Raw genomic sequence first — 26,262 nt, 5'->3', positions numbered from 1 at the left:
ATCATTCCACCGGGTTAATTTCGTACCGTAATTCAATTCAAAGATCAGTAGGCTACTGGAGTACATATACTTTTATGCAAACTGCAGTTGAGCAATTAATGTTGACATGACATTTTATTTACTTACAATCTATGACCGCAAGAAATGTTCACGTTACTAAAAAATCCCGGTTCATTCCTGGAGCGCATACACAATAGTATAGAAACAGTTAATAAGATATGATCGACACCGTTGCCAATCAAATTATTTCACCTGTAAAAACGCCATTTGCATAATGTAATGTCCACGACCTCAAAATTGTTCTGCACAAAATCAAATGCTTAATTTTTTGGTCAGTTATTTCTGATCTTCAGAACTGTGTTAACAAATGACCGGTGGCCAACCTTTGGACATAACCAGCCGTTAAACCACACATACCAATCTAAAATTACATCGTTTCTTCAGGTTCCCACAAGTATGGATGCCTTCATGTGCTACGGCCCTGTGGTCCCAGACGGCTATGGCTGCGCCTACAACCCTCACCCAGACTACATCCTTGTCGCCATCACGTCCCTCAAGGACAGCGAAAAGACGAGCTCCGATTTATTCGGTTATACGCTGGAAGGGTGTTTTAATGAAATGTACGAGCTCTGTATGAGACTTAACCCTACCCAGACAGTGCCAGTGGAAATAAAAAATGGCTCAAACGGTGTTGAGAAACCGATGTCCTCGCAGAAGTCGAGGCTTGTACGTCAGAAGGAAGCGTGTTCTGAGTCGCCTCCACAAAATGGGATATGAATATGATTAACTCAAGGAACAGACGTAATTGCGTAAAATATAAGGCTACAAGTATGACAGTAAAACGAGCTGTTGCAAAATGCCAAATGTTATGGTGTTAAAGTAGCAATATTAATGTGGTGTTTTGGATGTGCAAACCAGATAGGACACCTTATTAAACGTAGAAAATATTACTGAAGAGAATATGACTGTTTGTTTTATCGCACAGGGTTACAGTAGTAGCGTAACGTAGAATTTTGACGCTTAGGTCTAGTGCTACTTGTATATACTGTGTTAGAAACAGATCACTCCAAAGTGCCAAGTTTAAATACACCTAGGTGAGACCTCTGCAATATTGTACAGAAGCCTTTAGGTGAAGAAATGTTTGGTGTGTTTTGAAAACATATTTATGATAATGATGATAAAAATTATGTATCCATGGAACGTATATAAATAACCTTGCATGCATATTAAATATGCATTTCGTGTTTATCTTTTGTGTAAACAAATGATACGTTACTGCATAATATTTTTGAGCACCGTGTTATGTTTCTTGAGAGAGAGAGAGAGAGAGAGACTAGTGATATACAAATTGTTCTGTATAGATATGAATATGGGAAATATTTTCCTTGTTATAAAATGATATACCGCTAGCGGTTGGTGTTACTGTGCATTCATCATGTGGTTGAATAATTATTAAACATTTATTGGCATGCAATAAAATAAATCACGGATATTTCAGAATGGAAGTGTTAAGTTGTATATAGAACTTTTTCCGGTCGCAACACGCATACGTCTACATATTGAGACTTTTCTTACATGATTTACCTGTACATACCACTTGACTTGCATCTAATGCAAAAAATTAAGACGTTCAGTTTACTATTTTGCTGAATTACAGTATTTGATTCATCACAAAAACTCTTGCTTTATATCCAAGGAACGTGTCTAGGGTTTTATAAATGGGAATTCAGCTACCTTTTAGGATTTTTTACTTTAAAAATGTCCTCTCACATAAATTCGATATTTTTCATTTTTATATACACAAAAACCTAGCAATCATTATTTAATTCGGCTTTTGGTCGTATCTTTAAAATCTAAAGCGCCAGAAACTCACCAAACCACTAAGAACTTCAGTCTTCAAAATAGGCACAGAGGCAAAAACAGTTTTGTGCAATAGTGTAATTTACTTTAAAGAAAAGACCATCTCTAGACGTAAACTGGTAGATGTTGTTATCAAGAATCTTGATGTCTCAGTCCCAGATATACACTAACGTACTTTTCTTTCCTTCTCTTATTAGAATCTCTGTCTTTTTTTGTGTCCTGGAAATACAATTATATACACACTTTTTGTGCACACACACACACACACACACACACACACACACACACACACAGAGAGAGAGAGAGAGAGAGAGAGAGAGAGAGAGAGAGAGAGATAGGGCAGCAGTTTATGTACTTAAAAACTGCTTAAATGCATTGCGCCATGCACTGTAGGGCCTATAGTTTTAATTTTTCAATCACTGCTGTTAAGTGCCAAATAAGAGTTACTTACATCAGGGAATTATATCCGATATAATTCCCTGCTTACATAAAGGCCTCCACAGCATGAATTGAGTATAACGGAAATTCTTTATTTGGGGCTCTGTCTATCATTGAGTTAGTTGAGTGTTGTAGATTGTGAAGCTCAGTCACATCGCTGAGGTTGTGGGCAGTATTGTGTTAGTTAAGATGAATGTGTTACTGACTGCACCTACCAGTGCCTGGTGAGTAATTAACCTGTTCCCACCAAATTGCGATTAGGACATTCAAAATTGATAACTTGTTTAATGAGAAGTGACTCTATAAATACAGGGTGAGTAGCAGAAATCTAATCATCATTATTTAAATACAGTGGCGGATTTAGAGGGGGGGTCAGGGGGGTCCTGACCCCCCCCCTTCGGTTTCTAAAAAATATGACACCAATATTCCCCTCTTAAAATGAGAATTTTGACTAGCTAAATCATAGTTCTAAACCGTACCAAAGGGTAATGTTTGCTCTCCAAAACACCAAATGATGGTCGGCTTCGCATCCGAGGCCTCTCGTCCCCCCCCCCTCCCGTCAAATAATCCTGGATCCGCCCATGAAATATGATGTTTAACGAGCATAGCAGCTAAGTTTTAAGGTGGATTTCTTTCCTTCATTACAGTGTTGGTAATTTTAAAATGTAGCCTATGTAGAAAAACAAGTTTTCCCAACTTAAGATACAGTGTACCTATATCCAATGCATTTTCTGTTAGGAAAAAAAAAAAGGATTCGGTAAATAAAAGCCAATAACTCAAAATTAGGCTGGATCACGCTCGTTAACCGATTTATTAAATTTGTCCTACTTAAACGCTGGTCTCATGATGCAACTCGTCGAAAAAATAAACATGCATGGGCTCTTTAACCAAAGAGTCAAAATTGAGAGAGAGATGCAATGCATGTATGTTTTAGCGAGTAATGACTGATGCGCCTTTTCGCTAATAACCCTCCTTCTTCCCCCAGCTCCTGCCCCCTCTTCCTCTCTCCACATGTGTGTTATACGTGTAACGTTACATAGTTATATCAGTGTTTATGTATAGGTATAGTTTGTGTATTAAGGTCTGTAGCAGGGTTTGTAGCCCATTTCATCTCACGTCAATGCATTAAGAACAGAACGTTGCATACTGATTCTTAGAAAAATAATACTTTTTACTTTTTTGAGTTGGTGTGAAATGCACAGCATAAAGTTAATAAAGTTGGGGCTCAGGTCATCAGATCAATATTCTAAACCCAAATAGGTACGTGTAATACCAGCACATGAATGTCGCTTGTGTCGCTTCTTGGAAGACTGTTGCGCCTCTGGCGGCATCCGCAAATTGTAAACTTCCGGTGCAACCTCCGCCATATTGCTAGAGCACTGAACGAGGGTGTGCCACGGGCACCAGTATAAATCTAAGAAAAATATAGCTGTCTTGTCATTGGTAAGTAAAATATTGCAAGAAATAACTTATTACACTATTATCTCCTCTTGCAGCGACTGTAAGTCATTAGAAATGCCTGTCGAGGGAGAACGTGTCTAATCTTGAAGCATGTGTGGTTCTTCCCATTCCAAACACAGTTGCTTGAACGGTAGATTCATTTCCGCACAGGTTGAGTCAGTGTGTGTGTGTGAATGTTTGTATGTTTTACAGTCTATATTTCTTCAGCTGTGAATATAAAAAGAACGTCCGTGCATTTTAAAAGCTTTCTGAAATCTGGCATTCGTTATAAATACTGTGGCTTGCCAAAAATCAATTTATTGTGAATCAACATTGACTGGAGTCTAGTGTGTGTGCGGAGCGTGATTTACCTAAGCAGTCCCAAAGGCTATGGTCAGCACTGCTTTAGGGCTTTTAGTGAAGGGTTTACATTAGGCTGCTGTAAACTGCATACTAAAATCAAACTGACAAATGCCATATATCATACCACTGTTATCAACTCCGAGTTGATATTTTTTGGCATATTTTTATTTTGATTGAGAAACGAAGGTCGGTTTTTGCTGATATAAGAGGGCATGGAGAATCGAGATAGTTAATCATTGGTTTACATTAGATAAGAATTGGGTTGTTCCTTAATTTAGAAATATGATGTATATTGTTCAAGTCACTGGATTTATGTTTACAGTTGGTGAAGTATGTGCAGAGGCAGGAATAAATGTGACTTGTTATTCTAATCTAAACAACAAAGCTCTTCATTTATTTATATAAAGTTTTTTTTCAAATAGAAATACAGTGCTTGAAATTTTACTCTGGAATAAAAAAAATGCTTCTCTTATTACTTAAAAAGTTATAAATCATTGTAGACAAATTTAGATAGAGTGGCCAATACCATATAATTTATCTTAAATTTATTTGTTGTTTGACATTAATAATAGTAACAACTTCTCACACAAGCTTTTCTTTGCAAATATCTTCTGGCAAGATCTTGGTATGTATGTATTTAAGCAAAATGTCTATATAACTGATCATGAGGACATGGTAACATGCTTATTGTAGAGATGGCGGTGGGGGTAAAAAATAAAGATAAAAATGAAAGAAAAATTGAATTTACTAGTCATCCTAAAAAAAAAAGAAATAAGGAAAGAAAATTAAAAGAAAAAGTGAATTAAAAGAAATAGTCTGATTTCATCATTTACCACAAGTCATGAGGTTATCTTCCGATGGAACATGACAAAGTGTACCAGATAAAAAGACAAAATGAAAGAAAAATTGAATTTACTAGTCATCCTTAAAAAAAAAAAAAAAAAAAAAAAAAAAAAAAAAAAAAAAATTAAAAGAAATAGTGAATTAAAAGAAAGAATCTGATTTCAACATTTACCACAAGTCATGAAGTTATCTTCCAATGGAACATGACAAAGTTTACCAGGAAGTGATAATGTTTTTTTTTTTTTCAAAAGTATTTTGTCAACAAGTTTTGAGCCGTTTTGTGATTGTGATTGTTTTATAAGCATTTACTCATTTCCTGATCTTATTCAGCCTGGCCTCTATATACCAGTACAGAATTCATATTAAGAATTTTAAAAATCATGGCAGACTGAATATAAATGCAATAAAATGAATCATGCAATACTTTTTAGAGTTGGGTATATTTGCTTAAATCAGAAGCCTTGCAAGTTTCTTTGCTAGAGAATGAATTAATGATTAATCTTGGTAAAAATCCTGAAAAAAAGCGAGTTTGACATAGAGGGGGTGGGACATCAAAAAGAATGTCTGTGTGAAACCAATGGGGAATAGCACAATGGGAATAACGTTTTTGTCTTACAGTAATTCATATGATAGAGACTAGCATTTCTGAGTCTCCTGACTGGCTGCCCAAATGCTTCTAGTTTAAATTGCTGCAGACTTGTGATCAAAATGATGACAAAATTTCTGTTGGTGTTATTATTACTCTTCAAGGACTACAGTGTTATGAAAAATGACCACCAATTAAAAAAATTCTAATGTGAAACCTGGGTGAACGTATGTTAAAATGATAGCTGATTAATTTTCTGGTTAGGACATGCTGTCATGTATCACTTTTGTGGTAGATTTTTGTAGATATAATCTTTCAGCAAATCTCTTTAAATTTCCCCATGGCAGTTTGATAGCTTTGATTTAACTACATATCAGAAAAAGATCTGTGCTACAACAAGAAAAACTCATACCTTCAAGACAAGCCAGCAGTTTCAGGAAGTGGCAAAAAAAGTTCCAGACTAGACTCCATATAATTGAATGTCTGGCTCAAACATTTTAACAGACTGGTCTTTACCACCTCAGCATGGCACAGAGCACTGTATACATAAACAGAGTCCAGCATGCTCTCTCTCCCAGGCACTTGGGTTCAGCTCTTGAAAGCAAAATCTATTGTTATGACCTCAATGTAGATATTGGTGATGTTAATTGCATTTTACCTACTTGCGCAGTAGCAACATTCTTTCTTATGTCATCTCCATTATTTCCAAGCAATTTATGGCCAAACTGTATGCTAGCATTAAAGAGTAAAGCCATAGGCATCAGCAGAATAATTTTGTGTTAAAGAAAATCAGTCTATATTATATTGCCTCAAGTCACTGAACAGACTTGTTTCAATCCTTAGCAATATCTTAAGAAAGTGTGAATCAGACATTGGTATCAATAATAAAGCATTTAATACTCTGTGATAACCAGTGATCTCCCATCTAGTAAAATTTTCTCGGTGTTTTGTTGCTTCTGTGTACCAAATGTGCGTTTAAATGGTTATTTCATCATCATTGTCTTCAGTAATGTTGAATCAAAACTTCCTTCTTTGTGTCTTTTAAAAGGAATGTTGTATACTTTGCAGAAGATTGGTCCATATGTGATTACATACATTAGGCCTATGTACTTCCTTGGAGCATGTTGGTTTAAAATTGATAGTTTGGTTTGAATGAGGATATAAAACAGTTCATTTATCAGAATCTTCCTAGTATCTGACTGTGTAGTTGTATTTATTTACAAAAATGGCCATTTTGATGAGGAAAGAACAAGCCTCTCTTTCACCAACATTTCTTGGATTTTATTTTAGCTCAGTGTATGTGGTGGCTTCATTAATTTCAGAATTGCATAAAAGAGATATAACTATGATATAAGCTGTATCATATGATTAAACTTATGGTCACTTACATGTGTATATACATTACATTTATCTACTGAATGTTAAGATTGTAACTTTTGAGAATAATATTGTACAAGATAATCCAGTTTGATTTTACTTCTACAATATTTCTTTGCAGTGGCAGCTGTGGTTTATATGTTAAATTTGGATAGCCATATATATATGCTAATGTGACATAACATTAGCAAAAGTATCACAGATTACTAAGTTGTTCATTAGGACATAAGGCCATTATTTATTGTTTTAACAATGGGAGATTAGATTAAGATTTCATGCCGATCTGGCAAAGAATTGTTCATCACTTGTAGTGAACTGTATTGATCTTTATCTTGAAGCTGTACAGTATGTGAATGTATAGCAGAGGTACACATGGTAAGAAGGCACACATACACACACAAGGGAGACTGGAGATCAGAGCTTCAGAAATGGTTTATTTATTATATTAGCTCATGCTTTATGTACATGAAGGGATTCTGATTCAGACCTGAGGTGAAACAAATTCCTGGATATCAGAATATTCCTTGCAGGAGGTGTGGTGGGGGAGATACTGGAATCTGCCTCTGAACACATGACTCAAACCCACAAATGCACCTGTGAATGTGCCCCAAAATTCTTGGTTAACTAGCTGACAGATAATGGTGATGATTTCATACACATATATGCAGGTACGCACAAATGCACGCATGCTTGACGCATAAACACATAACACACAAACACACACACACACACTAGTTTGGTTAGTAATGGGTTTTCTGGGTGATGGCTAGCTTGATTATTAGTTTGCGGAATCTGTGCTCACCTGAATGAAAAAAAATGAGAATTTCAGCTGGAATGTTGGAATTTATTATCACTGCTGTAGATGGAAAGTAATGGCCAGGAAAGTTTTTTTTATTGTCATTTAGATGCATGTGTATATCCCACTCCCTGTCCAACACACTACCAGTCATATTCACTGGAAATGGTTTCAAGCTGCATCTAGGACCTCAAACTGCAGCTTTTTTTAGACTGCAGGAAGAAGACAATTTGATTACACAATTAAATGTCTGGGTCACATGCATTCTACCAAATACTTTATCATTGGGCAACACTTATCAAAGGGGAAAATGGATGCATGTCCTGGTAATCAGTATAGCTGAGCATGTAGAGATTGGGGTCTAAGTTGAATGAATGTCATCAAATAAAAAGAGGAAATTGAAATTAATCTCTCTGTCTTTCACTGATAAAGGCAATCATCATCATCATCCAATTTATTAAAAAAATTTCCTCTCCCTCCCCCTTTTGGTAATATATTACTTGGATATAAATTGGATATAAAATTGAAAATTTGCTGGGGGTAGGAAAAGATGGACTGACAAATTAATCAGAATTTGTAACATTCAGGCATATACTTTTATAAAAGTCAGATATAATATATATATTTTCTTGCCAAACTGATAATGATAAGGTACTTTTCTGAAACCAAATCTATTTTTAAAATAATATTTTTGTAGGTAAGCATAAGTTATGCTGGGAAAAGTGTTGAATACTTGAAATAGGACAGTATTAGTGTGTTGTTTTCAATAAGTACTACAGGATAAATGGAAAAAGTTTGAGATTTCCCCATATTGATGTTCATTCAACATTTAAATTTTAAAAGTGATGGTTAAAAGAATGAGGAACAAGTAGATAGGATATGACTGAATAATGAAGAATGCAGAAGTTCCTATGACTTGGTATAATATCCTACAAAGTTCATGCTTGCTCTTTGCTTCTAAAGATAGCTCTCAGGTTAATACAAGTTCTGCCTCTGCTGAAAAGAAGAAAGTCAGACAAAATGTCAGAATGATTAAACAGAGTGTTGATTCCTGCCAGAAAATCCCCAGGTCCAGATTGGGAGGATGGTGGTGTTAGCATTGAAAGGTGAGATAGTATGTGGTCGAAGGGGATAAAGCACTGGTTTGCTCCTCTCCTGTAAGCAGTATGCCTTCCCAAGTGAAAACAGATAGTTTGGACAATACATATGGTTTCTGCACCCGTCTTATCAGTCACCACCCATAGCAATGTGCATTGGAGATTATCATACCCTTCTGCTGCTATCGCTGTGTGTGGAAGGGTGGGAATGTAAATATTATCAGAGAAAAAAATATGGCCATCTTGCCTGCTAGTCATGCTCTTTGGCCAGGTTCACCAATGGATGTCTTATCTCTGCTCCCCGGGATCCAGAACCCTGCCACATAAACCTCAAAAATGCTGAAACAAAAAACGAAACTTTGCACAGGACAGAGCATGTGAGAAGGAGATAAGTGTTACTTTCGCAAAAAACACATCACTTTTGAGGAGCTAGTATTTCATTGTGATGAGGAAGCTATCTGCTGGAGCCACAGGGCAATGCACTGGGGAAGAGATGGTCACGCTTATTATTAGCTGAAGGAAACCTAGATCTTAGGAGCTTTCTTGGTGACAATTGGAGATAAAGGGAATGGAGGAAGAAAGCTGTCAGTTTGACAGAGATCTCCGTGGATGTTGATTGAGATAGTGACACTTCATCTTGTGTACTGAAACAACCTCTGATTTTCACAGCCAGGTTCTAGCTTACTGCTTATAGTTAGCTACACTGGTGGAAAAAGGTAATGCTGTTTTAGCGATGCTACAGTCTTCTCCAAATCCATGAAGACTTGCTGAAAATGAGTTAAGCATGTTTTGTTTAGCCAAAATAAATCATTTTATGGAGTATTTACTTTCTGGTATAGGCCTAGAATCATTACCATGAAGGATGAAATTCTGCTGCATATTAACATGCCATCACTGATCTGATTTGTTTTACCTCTTGCAGAGTAAGTTATTTTTTCCACCAAAAAAAAAAAAAAAAAGAGAGAATGCAAACAAGGTTATAAATACATGTGGTAGTGTAATACAATGGTACTATCTGATGTGATTCCATATGAACATTAACTTCCCTTTGTGTTTTCAATACAGGATATAAAAAAACATTAATCCATAATACTGTTAAGTAGTTATAATCTGTAACTGGGTTCACCTTGTGACACCATGTTAAGGCGATGTATTGTTTGCACTCAGCCAGAATGAAGAACACATTAAGGTCGTGTTGGTATGATTCCTACATATTTTATGGCCCAGTAATGTTTACCTGAGAGCTCAGGTGGACTTGGTAGTGAATGGAGAGAGTGGCTTAGTGTTCCAGTGAGTGCAGTTAGTCTTCTCCCTACTCACATCAAGGGGGGTGCTGTACAACATCAAAGACTTGGTTTAAGGGTGAGAGAAAAAAGATGTTTCTGCTGTAGTTTAGATTTGTGTTACCTGTGGTTAATATATGACTTCTTCCAGAGGTTGGAGATGATGGAGGAGATAATTAATAGATGGTACTATTCAGGATTGTCTTAGTAGTTATAACTGATGGTAGTTTTTCTTTCAATGGAAATTTGTGGTTCAGCAAATGGTATGTAGATGCTACTTGGCCTCTATCAATATCATTGCTGACGTTTTCCAGACTACAGATGATTTCATAGTTCATCTAGTTGTAGATAAAAAAGAGCAGTCTAAGTACATGTATAGCTTTCATACAATGATGGGTAGACTCAAGAGAAACTCTTGGCTGACCATCAGTCTCAAGTGACCTCTCTGGCAGAGGTCAGCCAATCCTCTGCCAGTGAGTTACTGAAGCAGGAACATCTTAACAAATGCCACTAGCCAAAAATGGAAATTCCAGGAGTGCTTGGGCAGCAAAGGTCATCTGCCTGGCAATTCCTGTTCACTCTATTCTGATAGAGATTATCAGTCTAAATGAACTCATCTCTGCAGGGATTATGAACCTGTTTCATTAACTTGATGATTTCAGTTAATTGCTTAGTTAGTGGTTGCTGACAGAGTACTATTATATATTTATATTGAAGCTTGGTAACCCAGCCATACTGAAATGATCCACATAAGCTAAAACTTACACTGTAGTGTATAAATCCTTTATTTCCATATTAATGCTTATTTGACAAATTGATCTAGAGGGTGAATCTGTGATTATGAATATATTTCAAGGCAAAATGGTTTCACCAGAACTTTGTCAGTAAGATCCAGGCTTGTCGGTGCAAATTTAAACAATCAGATGATGAAATCAAAGCTCAAGTCATTAATACAGCAATCAAAATCACCAATTTGTGGCTCCAAGTAACAAGCATTGATTCTCATTTATGAGGCTTGAAGCTGTATTAATAGACTTAAATTATGATAACCTTTTTAACCATTATCTAAATGTGTACTTGGAATTATTTTATTGGAATACAATTTGAAAGTCTTGTTCTTAGGTCATATGGTTTTAAGCAAAACGGTAAAAAGGAAGTTCTAAAACCTGACTTCAAGAAACTGAAAGCTTATTGAGATTTCAGGTTTCTTGGTTTGGAATTTCCTTAAATTACTTATTAAATTACCCCTAAATTTCTTGATTTGGCGACATTATCAAGGACCCCAATTTATGATATTGAATATTATATGTGTAGGCAAGATCCAAGGGTTTTATGCCAGCCTCAAAGTAACAGAACCCAGGCAACACTTATGCAGTTTAATGAGTTGAGTCTTTAAATCAACATTTGGTAGAACAGCAGCAGTAACCTGAATCACCTGCCTGGGGAAGGAGAAGCTGTTTTAACTATGCAAATACCACTAGGTTTTGGAAGCACAGAAGTGAAGGGCCGCATTCAGACAAGAATGATTTGGGATCGAAAATATGTAGGACATTCATTGTTTGTTAGATTATGAATTTTTGAGAAACAGTGAATATTTTTGCTCAATGACTTTCTCTTTAATATTGTGTGATTTGCTCCTTTTAAGTTAAGTTTGACTGAATTTCAGTCCCAAGCTAATCTTGTCTGATCTGGCCTTCAGGAGAGGCCTCTGCTGTGATCACCATGGCTATCATCACTGTCTGAAAACATTTTAGAATATAAAAATAGATACCATGACGTCTGGCTCCTTGCTCAGAGCATCAATCTTGCTTAGAGGTGTGCTGTTTGCTGGATGTGTGGTTCTCATTAATTTTGAACTATTTTAAAATGCTGAACTTAAAGGTTCTAGGAATTGGGAAATATAATAGTGGAATTTTTAAATACAAGTAGGCCATTTGTGTGATGGGTAGGTAGTTATTGTAAAATTTAAACTATAGAAAATATAATGAACAAAAGCGAAATCCAGCATTTGATATTTAATACTTGCTTGGATCTATGCAGACATCCTTTAGCTTAAATTATAGAATAAATGACTCATTCTTTCAGAACTATTTAAGAGCTAATCTTGTGAGAGGAAACTTCCTAAACCCACTTATCAAGAATAAACAGAAAGTGAAATACTACGAAATTTAAACAGTGCTTTGTTCTTTTGGCTGGGTTACATGAAACCTTTCATTGCAAATGTGAGAAAATGTAAGCTGAATTATAAAAGTCACCATAAAAGTATAATATTACACAATGTGACTGGCGAAATAAGAGAGCTTCTTATTGAAAGAATTTTAATTTATTAATGGATTCCATGGGAATAATTAGTCAATTTACAAGTAATTTCAGTTTTAATTTCACAAATATAGAGGAAGCACATGCACTAGAAAATGAATACCATGGCCGATATGGGTGTTATAAGGATTGTTGGAAAATACTGGAAAGATGTATGTCACACAGTTAGACCAGTTCAGGACGTATTACCTTTGATGATACTTAAGTAATAAATCAGAAAAAAATCAGAATGATTTTAACATGGCATATATGCGTACTGTAGATCATGTAATGACAATCAGTTGCAAAATTTGCTTTATTTTGATGCGAAAAATTCCCTCCTATGCATTCAGTCATTTGCACCTACTAAACAATAAATAAATTCTATTTGGAAGTGGCACATTGAATTCATTGCTAGGCAGTTTGCAGGTCTGACTGTTTCAAAGGAAAATGCACTTACAGCAGTATAGCTTCAAACAGCTTCAGAAGAAAGTCTTAATCATGGGAGTTCTGTTGTGTAGGAAAAGCCTGATTCATCATCTTGGACAGAAAGGTATATAAAAATGTCCTTCTGCCAAAAGATGGAATTAGAGGGTTAGAAATTCTTGGCCCTTTCTCAAAGCTAAAGGTCAAAACGAGTTTCAGAGGCTTTTCAATTCAGTAGTAATTGTACCACCAGCGTTAGCGCTGGCGGTACACATGGTTTCGGTCTCGTCCGGATCGTTCCGCCGGCTCCGCCGGCTCCGCCGGACGGCTACCGTTACCGCTTCTCCTCCTAGACGGTAAGGCCCCCCATACCCATCTCATGGATTTAGGTCACCTATAATCTCAACTCGTTCCACGTAAAATTTGGGCTTTGTCGGTATTGGGGTCTGGGTGTGGCACTCATTGCAATGCACCCTTGTCCAAAAATGGCAAAATTAAATGCTAATTATCTACCCTACGGAAGGAGTTACGGGAAAAATTTCTACAGACGGCTTTCCAAAAGTCATATGTGTAGATTTCAAATATACCCTCGGATTTGACCTTTGACCTTTACTTCAAGGTCAAATGGGCCAAAATTTTCAAAAAAATGAAATTTTTTACGAAAAAAAAATTTTTGGCCCTGTTATTCAGACACCACACAGACTTAACCAATAATATTATTGGAAAGTGTTACCCTTCAGGTCATCTTTCATCTCCGTGAATTTGGGGTCAATCGGTGCATTTTCACAGGAGTAGCGGCCATAAGATACCGAAACTGAAAACTGTCTCTAATTCGGGAACCGTTAATGCTAAAGACCCATTCTTTTTTGCATTTTGTAGAGCATGTAAAGCCCAACACTGGAGGTGGTCTCGGTTTTTTTGTATTCCATACGGTTTTCGAGTTACGCTGTATCAAAAAGTACATATTGGTGGTGAAAGGAAAATGTACGGAAGCCCACTGGTGCCATATGTAGAAAAAAAAATTATCTCGAAATTTCGAGATACTATTTTGAAATTTGAACAAAAAAATTTACCACCAGCGTTAGCGCTGGCGGTACACATGGTTTCGGTCCCGTCCGGTCCGTTCCGCCGGCTCCGCCGCCATGTTACCGTTACCGCTTCTCCTCCTAGACGGTAAGGGCCCCCGTACCCATCTCATGGATTTAGGTCACCTATAATCTCAACTCGTTCCACGTAAAATTTGGGCTTTGTCGGTATTGGGGTCTGGGTGTGGCACTCATTGCAATGCACCCTTGTCTAAAAATGGCAAAATTAAATGCTAATTATCTACCCTACAGAAGGAGTTACGGGAAAAATTTCTATAGACGGCTTTCCAAAAGTCATATGTGTAGATTTCAAATATACCCTCGGATTTGACCTTTGACCTTTACTTCAAGGTCAAATGGGTCAAAATTTTCAAAAAAATGAAATTTTTTACGAAAAAAAATTTTTTTTGCCCTGTTATTCAGACGCCACACAGACTTAACCAATAATATTATTGGAAAGTGTTACCCTTCAGGTCATCTTTCATCTCCGTGAATTTGGGGTCAATCGGTGCATTTTCACAGGAGTAGCGGCCATAAGATACCGAAACTGAAAACTGTCTCTAATTCGGGAACCGTTAATGCTAGAGACCCATTCTTTTTTGCATTTTGTAGAGCATGTAAAGCCCAACACTGGAGGTGGTCTCGGTTTTTTTGTATTCCATACGGTTTTCGAGTTACGCTGTATCAGAAAGTACATATTGGTGGTGAAAGGAAAATGTACGGAAGCCGACTGGTGCCATATGTAGAAAAAAAAATTATCTCGAAATTTCGAGATACTATTTTGAAATTTGAACAAAAAAAATTTTTATCTCGAAATTTCGAGATAGCATTTTGAAATTTGAACAAAAAAAAATTATCTCGAAATTTCGAGATAGCATTTTGATATTTGAGCAAAAAAATTTATCTCGAAATTTCGAGATAGTATTTTGAAATTTGAACAAAAAAAATGCTATCTCGAAATTTCGAGATAATTTTTTTTTCAACATATGGCACCAGTCGGCTTCCGTAAAAATGTGCAGTACGGTAATGGATAATAAATTTTGAACTCCGGAAAAATAAAACATAATGCTTGGCAAAGCAGACAACTTGTGGTCAAAAATGACATTATTTTATCAAATTTAAACTTCTGCAACTTCAGAGAACCTCCCATTTCAAGAACTTTGACCAAAATGACCTTTTCTTTATTTTAATTAATTTTTTCTGTAGGAAATTTATGGCACATTATGGTAACTCCAAAATTATAACATTTAGTCCCTTATATCTCCAAAACTGGCAGAGATAGGTCCATAGTTACTATTGAAGTTGAATAGGAAGTCATATACTGGCAATCTTACTGTGACCTTGACATTGACCTTTGACCTACTTTTCACCATGAACTGAACTTTGCAAATTTTGCTTCCCTTTTATCTCCAAAACTGGCAGAGATAGGTCCATAGTTACTATTGAAGTTGAATAGGAAGTCATATACTGGCAATCTTACTGTGACCTTGAAATTGACCTTTGACCTTCTTTTCACCATGAACTGAACTTTGCAAATTTTGCTTCCCTTTTATCTCCAAAACTGGCAGAGATAGGTCCATAGTTACTATTGACGTTGAATAGGAAGTCATATACTGGCAATCTAAATGTGACCTTGAAATTGACCTTTGACCTACTTTTCACCATGAACTGAACTTTGCAAAATTTGCTTCCCTTTTATCTCCAAAACTGGCAGAGATAGGTCCATAGTTACTATTGAAGTTGAATAGGAAGTCATATACTGGCAATCTTACTGTGACCTTGAAATTGACCTTTGACCTACTTATCACCATGAACTGAACTTTGCAAATTTTGCTTCCCTTTTATCTCCAAAACTGGCAGAGATAGGTCCATAGTTACTATTGAACTTGAATAGGAAGTCATATACTGGCAATTTTACTGTGACCTTGAAATTGACCTTTGACCTACTTTTCACCTTGAACTGAACTTTGCAAAATTTGCTTCCCTTTTATCTCCAAAACTGGCAGAGATAGGTCCATAGTTACTATTGAACTTGCATAGGAAGTCATATACTGGCAATTTTACTGTGACCTTGAAATTGACCTTTGACCTTCTTTTCACCATGAACTGAACTTTGCAAATTTTGCTTCCCTTTTATCTCCAAAACTGGCAGAGATAGGTCCATAGTTACTATTGAAGTTGAATAGGAAGTCATATACTGGCAATCTAAATGTGACCTTGAAATTGACCTTTGACCTACTTTTCACCATGAACTGAACTTTGCAAATTTTGCTTCCCTTTTATCTCCAAAACTGGCAGAGATAGGTCCATAGTTACTATTGAAGTTGAATAGGAAGTCATATACTGGCAATCTTACTGTGACCTTGAAATTGACCTTTGACCTACTTTTCACCATGAACTGAACTTTGCAAATTTTGCTTCCCTTTTATCTCCAAAACTGGCAGAGATAGGTCCATAGTTACTATTGAAGTTGGATAGGAAGTCATATACTGGCAATTTACTGTGACCTTGAAATTGACCTTTGACCTACCTTACAATGAACTTAACTTTGATTGCACCATTTTAGTTATATATATTTTTTGCATATTTTGAAAATTCTTGTTGATTGCATTTTTACAGCTTGTCAAGCACAAGACTGGTGGCTGCACCCCTTATTTTGTGTATGTGGGGGTCTATACGAATGCGCTTGCTCCAGCTGGTGGTACAATATTCGGAGGCGGTATCGCCTCTCTGATCCTCTAGTTTTTTTAATTATTCATTTCCATTTTTAGGCTGAGAGGCTGTTCTCTGCCAAGGCTCCAAGATGGCGACTCTTTCACTGAAAGTAAGCATCGTGGGGAGCAACATTGTGAAGACAATGCAGTTTGAGCCCTCCACCATCATATATGATGCCTGTCGCATGATAAGAGAAAGAATACAGGAGGCAAACCAAGGAAACCGTAAGTAGTCACATGACAGTGAGGGAGAGAGAAAGTGGTGGGTGAGACGTGAAAGGTGTATAAAAGTAGGTGAAAGGGGAAGTTGTAACAGACGAGCACATGGCAAGCTTAGAGACACTGCTGGTATGAAAGTGAAGAGAAGGAAATAGAAGACACGTGGCTTCAAGAGACTAGGGGACAGAAAAGAAATATGGTAAATTGCATACTGACAGATGAAAAATCATAGATTATATTATATGTAAATGACTAGATTTTATTTTAATTTTTTTAAAGACTTTTTAATTAGATTTTTAACTATGGTTTTTAATTTGTTTAAAGAACAAATACATATTGCCAAAAAAAATATTTCAGCTAAATGCTTCTTGATATTTTTATACAACTTAAATAGCAGATCTATACAGATTAAAACATTTTGAAAGAAGTACCATATTTTTAAAGGGGAAGGTGAGTTGAATAGCATTTGTTATAATAGGACAATTGCACGTGAAATTCCAGCATGTTCAAATACTTAGTCAAGATGGAACATTTTGTACAAGATATTTCTACCAAATTATTTTAATGGAAGCCAGCCTGATGGGTTATACCTATTGATCAGCTGTAAGTTGATGACTTCCTTAGATGACTCTTATTAAAACCAAGGAGTTATAACAGAAGGAGATTACACGCAAGCCTTTCTATTGTCCGATGTCTGTTACGGTGGGCGGAGCTAGCTACGGGGGGCCTCCGGTCTCAAGGTTTCGTCTGCGTCGCTCTCCTCCGCTTGGAGATAAATTTCATATGCGTTATTTCGCGTTAGAATTCGAGATCAGTAATGTCAAAGCGCCGCTGTATGCTGACGATTTTTTTCACAGGTAATTATTTGGACGATGTGCTGGAAGGGAACTATATCATAGAAAGCGATTATAAGGTGGTGACTGAGGATGGTCGCCATGAGCTTTTTTTAGTCGGTGATAGATGGCTTTTTATGGCACAACCCGGTGAAAAATCACCAAGGAGAAGTCAAAAGAAAACGTCCCAACTGTGGTTTGTGAAAATGACATTCAAGTGAACGTCTGTCCTCACTGCCAAAGGACATAATATTAATACATTAACGTTTGGAACCTCCTGCCCTTGGGTCCCATAAACATATACATTGTGACAGTGCCTACGCTTTGTATCTGGTTTTAAATTTCTTAAAGTATTTTTTCTCTCACTCGGTATAATTTTAATATTATAATGCATTTAATTAAAATTTTAATCCAAGGTTGAGGCAATGCCACGACACGTCAGTTTACTGAAAACTCATTATAAATTTCTTTATCTTGGAAATTTCCCTTTTTTTCAGGATTATTTGACACGTACTAACACTGTTCATATTTGTCGGTAAACAAGTGCACAGTGCTATACATTAAGAATAATTTTTATTCATTCATAAATATATTTATGTACAAAATATATCAGAAATTTTAGTATTCACTGAGCTCTTTAAAGTGAAACAAATAAAGATGAGAATATTGAATTTCAAACTATTATTTACTATATTAACTTAAAATATCTTTTAAGTCAACTCTATACTCAAGCACTCTATACTCATGAAAGTAGCATCTGTGAGTAAAACTATTTTATTATATCAATAGAAGAACAAAAACAAAAATTTTACACATAAGCAGTAATAAATGAAGTCAAAAGAATGATTAAGTTGCTACAGTTTTCCAGTTTTATGCAGTCTATGATGGCATTTTTTTCAACCGTGCAAATAGAAATAATTATATTCTTTTTTATCTGACTTGCTGATACCAGTCTGTGCCAGATACTATTCCACTTACAGGCCAGCAAGGTCTGAGAATCTAATGGGCCGAATGAAAAAAAAAATCCTAGAAGATAAAGTGGTTAATTCTTACAAATAGGATAAAAAACATGGGATTTTCAAAAGGTTATTATAGATCAAGACAACACTTAGTAAGAACATTTATAAAATGTAACAGCTGAAAAAATTAACTGGTAAATAAGCAGTAAGTGACTGCTTTAAAGAAATTTCACTGAAACAGAAATTTCACTGGCAATCAGGTAGACTGTTATACCATGGCACTCAACAATTTATATATAGGTTTTGAATTTTTTTCCACGTAACAGTAACATAAAATTTTTGTCCACTTTTGCAATGTATAGAGTCAGTTAGGTGACTGAAAATATTTTAAAATGTCATAAAGGAGCACTATTAATTTAATGCAATCTCTGGTGGCCAGTCTTATCCAGTTTCTTCTCCAAAAAGGACAACTCAAGTGAGAATTTCTTCAGGGCCTTTTCTTCTGCCTTGCTAATGCCATACCACTCAGAAAAGAGAGAAACCTGTAGGTTAGAAAAAAAAAACATAATAATAGCATTATGAACTACTAGTATCCATGTAGACATTATGGAATTACGCAGTGAAGTTTAATGTGTCTTGTTATGACTTGACTGAAATAATGTTCACCACATAAATGAACAATTTACAACTAAATTTATATAGAACATCAAGATTCATGATCACAAGCTAATAACCCCAAGAAATTGAAAGAAATTGTACTTATTACAAGAAATTATTTAAATCCGCCCTGGTTCCTACTCTTCTGACAGGACAAAAAGGGGATTTCAGAGAGGCTGGTTGCTAAAAGGAAAATGCCCAAGGTTGTTGTATTTTGAAAAAAAAATTAAAAAGGGTACTGTTGTTAGTGAATGTTTAATGCATCTTGGGCATTATGACAAAAGTAACTTACCCCAGACACACTGACCTCCTTTTTTCATTGACATATTTTAATTTTTTCCAGCCTGACCATAATTCATATATTCAATGCAGCCTTCTCCCATATCTATAATAGAAAAAAAAAACTTGAGTACTGTTAAGATATGCATGTCAAATTCATTATCAATTTTGAGAGAATTTCTGTTTCAACACTACAAGATGAAATATTTAATTTCAAGTAATGAATAAACCTTAATAGAGTTCTATTCTTTTGTAACCACCAAGGCAAAGCTTCTTTCTTAAAATGAACTGAAACATCCAAGCTTGCCACCTAACATGCCAAAGTAGTGAAGTATAATTTAAGTAGAGAAGCAAGTACCCCTTAATTATAGAGGTGTCTTACACAATAAGGTGTGTCTTACACACCTTGACTCAAAGAGAGATGTGTAGTGAGATAACAGGTAAAGTAATTGTTGGAGCCTAGGTGAACTTAAAACCTTAAGACTTTAAATTAAGAAGCACCAGGATTCATGTGTGTTCTTTTTTCAAAGGTTTAATATGAATTAAAACATATATAATTATGTAAAAAGAAGACGAAATAAGTTAAAAATAACTATACCAAAGACACTGTGAAGTCAAACTTCCTGTTAGACCGCCATGATGGAAAATGCTGGGTGGAGGCAAAATTTTCCAGTCAAAAAAACTGAGCACTTTACTTTAACAACAAAGTTACCACTCCAAAGCCACCCACCATGGTGAGAAGAAAAATGATGACCAACTGTCATGATAAGTCTTTTTAGATTTAAACATGAAAAAGGTAAAGGCCAAAATGGTACATTTACCCATAACACTAGAGTAAAAAATTGGTATTCTGAACAAATCAGGTCATTTTTTTCAAGAAATATTGGAGCAGTATCCATGCAATATATACCACGCCACGACCAAGATGTTCAAGAATCTAAACACACCAAATTTTTTTATAATCTTGCATTTGAAAAGTACAAAAAGCGGTAAGGCTTTTGGCCGTAACAAGCGTAACACTTTTTGATCGGAACTCATGAAAATTGTCAATTGTCGTATCCAAGCTAGACCACATGTAAAATCGCAAAAAAAAAAATACTGCTCAAGCAAGTGTGTTGCACACATAACAATTGGTTAAATTTTATGACTGTCATGTGACACAAGTTTTAAAAAGTAGGAGGAAAATGTCTTTTGGAGTAATTTTTTTTCGAAATATTAACAAGATGGCGGCTTAAGCATCTGCTTGTTATTCGGCTACTGAAAGTGCACGTAAGTTTTATTCTTTGCTATTGCCACAAATTACTTAACATTCGCAACTGTATAAAGACCAAACTTTCTTCATCTGATACTATATTTATAGGCACTTGTTATGAGTGGGAAATATTTTTCGTGCAATATTTATTCTCCACACACCACCTCGCGAGATCAACGTGTAGCTGGACACTTACACAGTGAGACCCTACGACATAAAAGTTGCAATTTATCTTCATATTTCGTGTATTTATGCATTTAAAAGCACTTACCTGTTTTTTGAAAACCTTGTCCAACGTAATATCATATAAATTCTGTATTTCTCTCATTTTTTAGAAACTTGGGACTCCGTTTCTGTTTCTGTCCTCAAAAATCAACAGACGAAGGCACAGATACTAACAAACGAGATTTAAACGAGAGTAGCAATTAAGCGTAACAGAGATAGGCATCCATTGTTCTCTGGGTTCTATTCATTCCGACCAATGAGAGACCGTAATACGGGCTCCGCCCCCACGCGTGTAATCTCCTTCTGTTATAACTCCTTGTTAAAACCAAGGCTGTTATACAGATGTTAAAAGAGAATAATACTACTCAACTACTGACATGCAAATGTATTTTTAAGGGAAAAAAAGGTGATATTATCTGCAAATTGAACTAAGAAAGAAATTCTTCATCCCAGCAGGCAGTATTGTGTAGAACTATACTATGTATATTCTTGGCAATGCTCTGGGGATACAGGGGGTGTTTAATATCATGACATATGGCAAGCAGTTCAGATCCAGTTTCTTTTGATAAGCATTTTAGATCTGATAATTGCATCTGATTGTATGCTGCAAGAGAGACTTTCAGTATAACTGAATTTATTCTGCAAATAATGCTCATTTGAGATGTATTGAAGGCTTAGACAAAAGATAGGGAGCGATAGGAAATTCTTTGATCTTCAAAGAGGACATAGATACTAATATGAATATTGTAGCACAAACTGATTGGTGATCACATTGTGTTATTGGAAGATTTTGTCTTGCACAATTTCGAGCCTAGTTCTGATTAGTTGTCTCTAGGCTTGTTGGGATAATTATCCGTAATGTGTACTTCCTTTTTGATGTTACATGTCTACTAAACTTTTTTGTTGCATTGAGCACATAAATAATGATGGTATTTCATTGCCATTGTGTATTTACATTGGTGAACAGAAGGTACCATTTGCACAGCATTTGGTATAGAAGTTTTCAGCCTTCTGTCCAGACTGATGATTTCAGTGAAGTATGGACAGATGTATTGTATAATGTGAACAGAAGAAGGCACTGGTCATAAAGTCTTAAGTCTTTATTTTTGGCATTTTAAAAGATTTTTAAAAAATGAAAAATCATCACTCTGACTAAATACACTATATTCCAATGATAAATACATGTAATGTGAATTATTTGTCAAACTGAGATTTTAGTTGGTAATTGTGGTTCCAGTCTATTTGGAGCAAGTGCACTGTTTAACCTTGCACATAAAAGGCTGCCAAGTTGCTTCTTGTCTAGAGAAAACAAGCTTCAAGAGAAAGTAAAACAGGTGGCCAAACATTTCACTTTTTATTCAAGAAAGAAAGAAAGAAAGTAAAACTGATAATTGGACAAAGCCCTCACTCTCAAAACAAGATCATTATGAATTCAGCATCCAGGTTTGACATGATTTTTCCAAGTCAAAACAAGCTGCTTGCCTGTGATAAGAATTGCTGGTTCACTATCTCGTAACACACATCACAGGGAAAACAACTGAACTAGCTAGCCCACAGACAGCATGGAAGCTGAGGAAAAATGATAACAGGAGTAAAAAAAATAGATGTCATTCAGCAGTAGTTATATATACCACAGTAGATAGATATTTTTTTCGCAGCAGCCAGTTTAACCACTATAAATCTTATGGTTAAAAAAACTGCACTGGGCATAGATGCTCCAGGCTCTTTTATACTGTAGCATGGACAGTGGAATCTGTCAAATCTGCAATTGATGAGGTATTTAATTATTGCATTTTATTACTCGTAGTAGCATATGTGAGAAGAAAGAAAGGCATAGAGGTCAGTGCATGAAGTCCATTAATAATTGATTCACAGCTAGATGGTATTTTTCTAAATGAACTGTTTGGTTATGTATGGAAGATTTACAGATTTTGTTTTATGGGTTTATTCATATAATATGGCTTCTTTGTAATCACTCTATAGCAGTTGATAGCTTTGGGCAATGTAGAAAGCCAATTGTTTATTTATTTTTATAGGGCTGCTTATTTCATCTGATGTTGAGGAAATGAGATCCAGCTGCTTGACTGCCAGTTTTAGAACTTTTTGGCACCATTTGTGTGAAAAGGGGAATTTTTTTTAGTCCCTACTTATTATTATTATTTTTTTTGTAAAGCTACTTTATATCTAGTCCATAAGGTATTAAAAATATATATATAAAATGCCAGGTTAAGATTTAAGTAACTAACAAATAGATAATTATGATTAAACAATTTTTGGAATTTTCTTGTTGAATTTTCTTGTTGAACATTTTTTTGATGACAAAAATTTTAAAACATAAATTGACAAATAAATGGCCTTTATCTATATCGTAAAAGATAATCATATTCTCCGTCCCCTGTCCAACCACGGTAGATAGCCATCTTAACATAGTTTGAAAAAAGCGTGATTTATGGTACAAGAGTTTCAGTAATGCTGGAAGTAGAGTAAATGAAAATGAATAGCGTTTTTGAAAAACCTCCCCTTATGTGCAGGTTTTGATCTTTGGCTTTTTCCTAAAATTGTTACAGAGTTATGGCGAGTGTCAAAAAAGGAAGATTTCAAAAAGGTTGGTAAATCCAGGTTTACCCTGGGATAATTCGTGAAATATGAATTTTGGTGCCAACATCCTCTTTTGTGTACCTTTAATCTTCACATGATGGACTGACAATATGACCTTGGCCCTGCTATCAGTTAAACTACAGATAAGGAAAGTGGTTCAGGAAGCCTATAATATTATCAGGATATTTACAAGCAGTGTTAATCCGAGTCCTCTTAGTGCTTTGTAATATTGGGTTTGAGGTTAAGTAGATGGGGTTCTCTTAAGGTCGTGGGAATTAATTAAGAAAGAAGAACCTTATGTTATCTCAACTGACTACCTTTTAAGATGTATGACTTATTTCACTAGAATTTTTACAGTTAATTACCTACGCTTTTTATATGATGTTAACTGGGACAGAAAACCCAATTATGTTCTCTTCTGTTTGTGTTCTGAATAGAGCAGTTTCAAAGTGTGGATTTGTACTTGGTTTCTCTAGCTGCCCAACTATCTGACTGAACTAGATTACTTCTTAATTGATAAATACATCTTTATCTTGTCTCACTTGCTATAGATACTGTTGTGTACTTGTATTTGATATTCTAATGATAGTTATGTGTTAGTACCTATGCTCTGACAGTTTATGATTAATTGTACTTTCTAGACAATAACCATTCATCAATGAGGGTTACATTATGGCAATTAGTGCAAGATTTGATATACTGGAAACTCAGTGGAAAACGCTAGATTTGTGATAATTATGTATTTGTGATGGACACTGAGATTAGATCAGAAACTTTGAGATTCAAGGAGTGCACTGTTAACAACTATCACATATTTCTCCGGGGACTAGCTTTCATTCTCATTTTTCTTTGAAATTGAAAGTGCACGTGTGTAAATGTTGGATATTGGACTGTCATCACAATCAGATGCACTTGCAAAAAAGTTAATGAGCGGAATTTTTAAGGACAATAAACAGGATAGCCCCGATGTGGACACTTCAAGATAAGTTTATCTTGGTATAATTGGAGTTTGATTTTTGATTTAGTTTAAAATAAGTCATTGTAAATAAATTGTGATGTTTTGAGTTGTGTCATTGATTTTTGCTTGCATTTTGGAGTATTCTGACTCATAACAATACACGTATGAGGAACTAATTTAACCACAACTTCATCACATACCTCCTAACGATATTAAAAACTAGTTGTCAATAGTCTTACACTTACTATAATGTGTACTGTGCAGAGGAATTGCATTGACATTGTTCTTGTGGTTTATTCATACCTATACATTTCTGATTTAATTACAGCCACAGTATGTATATGTCAGCCAGTTTGTGGGTGAAAAAACATTTTGTGTGTACAACTCTTGATTATGGACACAATTCCATGCCTTAAATCAAATTATCATCTACTGAAGTATATTGTGAGATAAAATAGGATAACCAATGATGAAACACCAACATGGATTTAATTTATCTTATTATATTAATCTGTTATTGAATTGTGAAAAATATTTACATGCGTTTCATATCAGTGGATCTGACAAATGATGAGAATTTTATTGAAAATAATATTGCAAACAGAGATGATGCAGACTATCTGTCTTTATCAAATGCATTGTTTTAAAAAAGTGAATCATGGTCATCCAACAATAGGTGTCGCCACAGTCCAGTAAGGACAATGCTGCTATCCACGGTTTAGAGGTTCTTGGTCTGAGGATTTAGTTTGTGTGTATGTATTGTTTGTTTGTATGCCTATGCACATACTCATGGGTTTGCATATGCTTGTGTGCTCTTGTACTGTGCATATACATCTTCACATAGGAGTCCTAATTGATTATTAAATATGAAATATTTGTGTAAGAGATGTATGAATTCCCATCGTATTCATGTTATGTTATTAAACATTCTTTGTTAAGGTTCACTTAAATATTTATTTACAAGACCTGTAAATTTATGTAAGTGGCTTGACTAAACGAAGTAAAGAGAATAAGACTTTAGAGAAATTATTTAGATATTTACAAGTTAAGTTGAAAATAAAACATAATTAAATACTTACTTATTACTATATAAATAATTAACAAAGTAGAGTTAAATAAGAAGAATGTCCTACTAAAACAAAACTTCATGAAAAGACAAAAAGAAAAACTCATGGGTTGAGACTTTTGCCAGTAAAAAAAAAGACTGTTTAAAGAAAGAAACAAGGATTGGGATTAAGGAAGGGCAAAAGAACAGGATAGACTGAAAACAAAGAACGGAAATAAAGAAAAGGAAAGGCTGAAAAGTAAGAACTAAAAAATGATCCTAACTATTATTACATTTGAATGCAGCCTTGCTTACAAAGGCAATATCAGAGTAAGAAGTCACAGATATATTTTTTACTTCAATTCCAGCTGCTGACTATGGCCTGTTTCTGGCAGATGAAGATCCCAAAAAGGGGGTGTGGTTAGAGCAGGGCAGGACCCTAGAGTATTATTTATTGAGGAATGGGGTATGTTATCCATAGACAATATTTTAAACCACAGAAAAAACAAAGGAACTTTTAATTAGTTAATTTATATTGTGGTAAAAGTTAAAGCAGTTTGACTACTTAATTTTAAGATTTGACTTGTTGTAAAATAAAGCTGTTTGAGGTGCTTTTGTGGGGACACGATCA

The 26,262-nt window shown here is 35.3% G+C and overlaps 2 protein-coding genes and 1 long non-coding RNA gene across 10 annotated transcripts in view; 2 read left to right on the top strand and 1 right to left on the bottom strand.

Annotated features, from left to right (window-relative positions):
* The window catches only part of LOC106155833 (vesicular acetylcholine transporter), a 31,092-nt gene extending 29,598 nt beyond the window's left edge, over nucleotides 1–1,494 (top strand). Inside the window, exon 15 of the mRNA XM_013530846.2 lies at nucleotides 445–1,494. Coding sequence (XP_013386300.2) covers nucleotides 445–777 — 333 coding nt within the window. The 3' untranslated portion in view covers nucleotides 778–1,494. The remainder of the gene's footprint in view (nucleotides 1–444) is intronic.
* Nucleotides 1,495–3,613: 2,119 nt separating this feature from the next.
* Nucleotides 3,614–26,262, top strand: part of LOC106155859 (talin-1) — a 52,711-nt gene continuing 30,062 nt past the window's right edge. For 3 of the 6 annotated variants that reach the window (XM_013530880.2, XM_013530878.2, XM_087006656.1), the window contains exons 1-3: nucleotides 3,614–3,741; nucleotides 16,664–16,831; nucleotides 26,000–26,097. In XM_013530880.2, coding sequence (XP_013386334.2) covers nucleotides 16,696–16,831; nucleotides 26,000–26,097 — 234 coding nt within the window. In that variant the 5' untranslated portion in view covers nucleotides 3,614–3,741; nucleotides 16,664–16,695. Of the gene's footprint in view, nucleotides 3,742–9,221; nucleotides 9,517–9,978; nucleotides 10,163–16,663; nucleotides 16,832–16,887; nucleotides 17,025–25,999; nucleotides 26,098–26,262 lie in introns of those variants that run through there. The other 3 variants (XM_087006657.1, XM_087006658.1, XM_087006660.1) reach the window with 3 other exon arrangements.
* On the bottom strand, nucleotides 18,215–21,348 carry LOC147763442 (uncharacterized). 3 transcript variants are annotated; one of them, XR_015333089.1, is made up of 4 exons: nucleotides 21,077–21,348; nucleotides 19,567–19,659; nucleotides 19,384–19,457; nucleotides 18,215–19,159 (listed from the first exon to the last, which is right to left on the bottom strand). It is a non-coding gene; the product is annotated as an uncharacterized LOC147763442 (long non-coding RNA). The 3 variants fall into 3 exon arrangements; XR_015333090.1 differs by lacking the exon at nucleotides 19,384–19,457 and having other exon boundaries at nucleotides 21,077–21,342; XR_015333088.1 differs by lacking the exon at nucleotides 18,215–19,159 and having other exon boundaries at nucleotides 19,173–19,457; nucleotides 21,077–21,341.

This window comes from Lingula anatina, chromosome 2 (assembly GCF_051362555.1).
Source record: "Lingula anatina isolate TDL-2025a chromosome 2, LinAna3.0, whole genome shotgun sequence".
Taxonomy (NCBI): Eukaryota; Metazoa; Brachiopoda; class Lingulata; order Lingulida; family Lingulidae; genus Lingula; species Lingula anatina.
The sequence above is the reverse complement of the archived record's forward strand: the minus strand, read 5'-3'. Positions and strand labels throughout refer to the sequence as shown.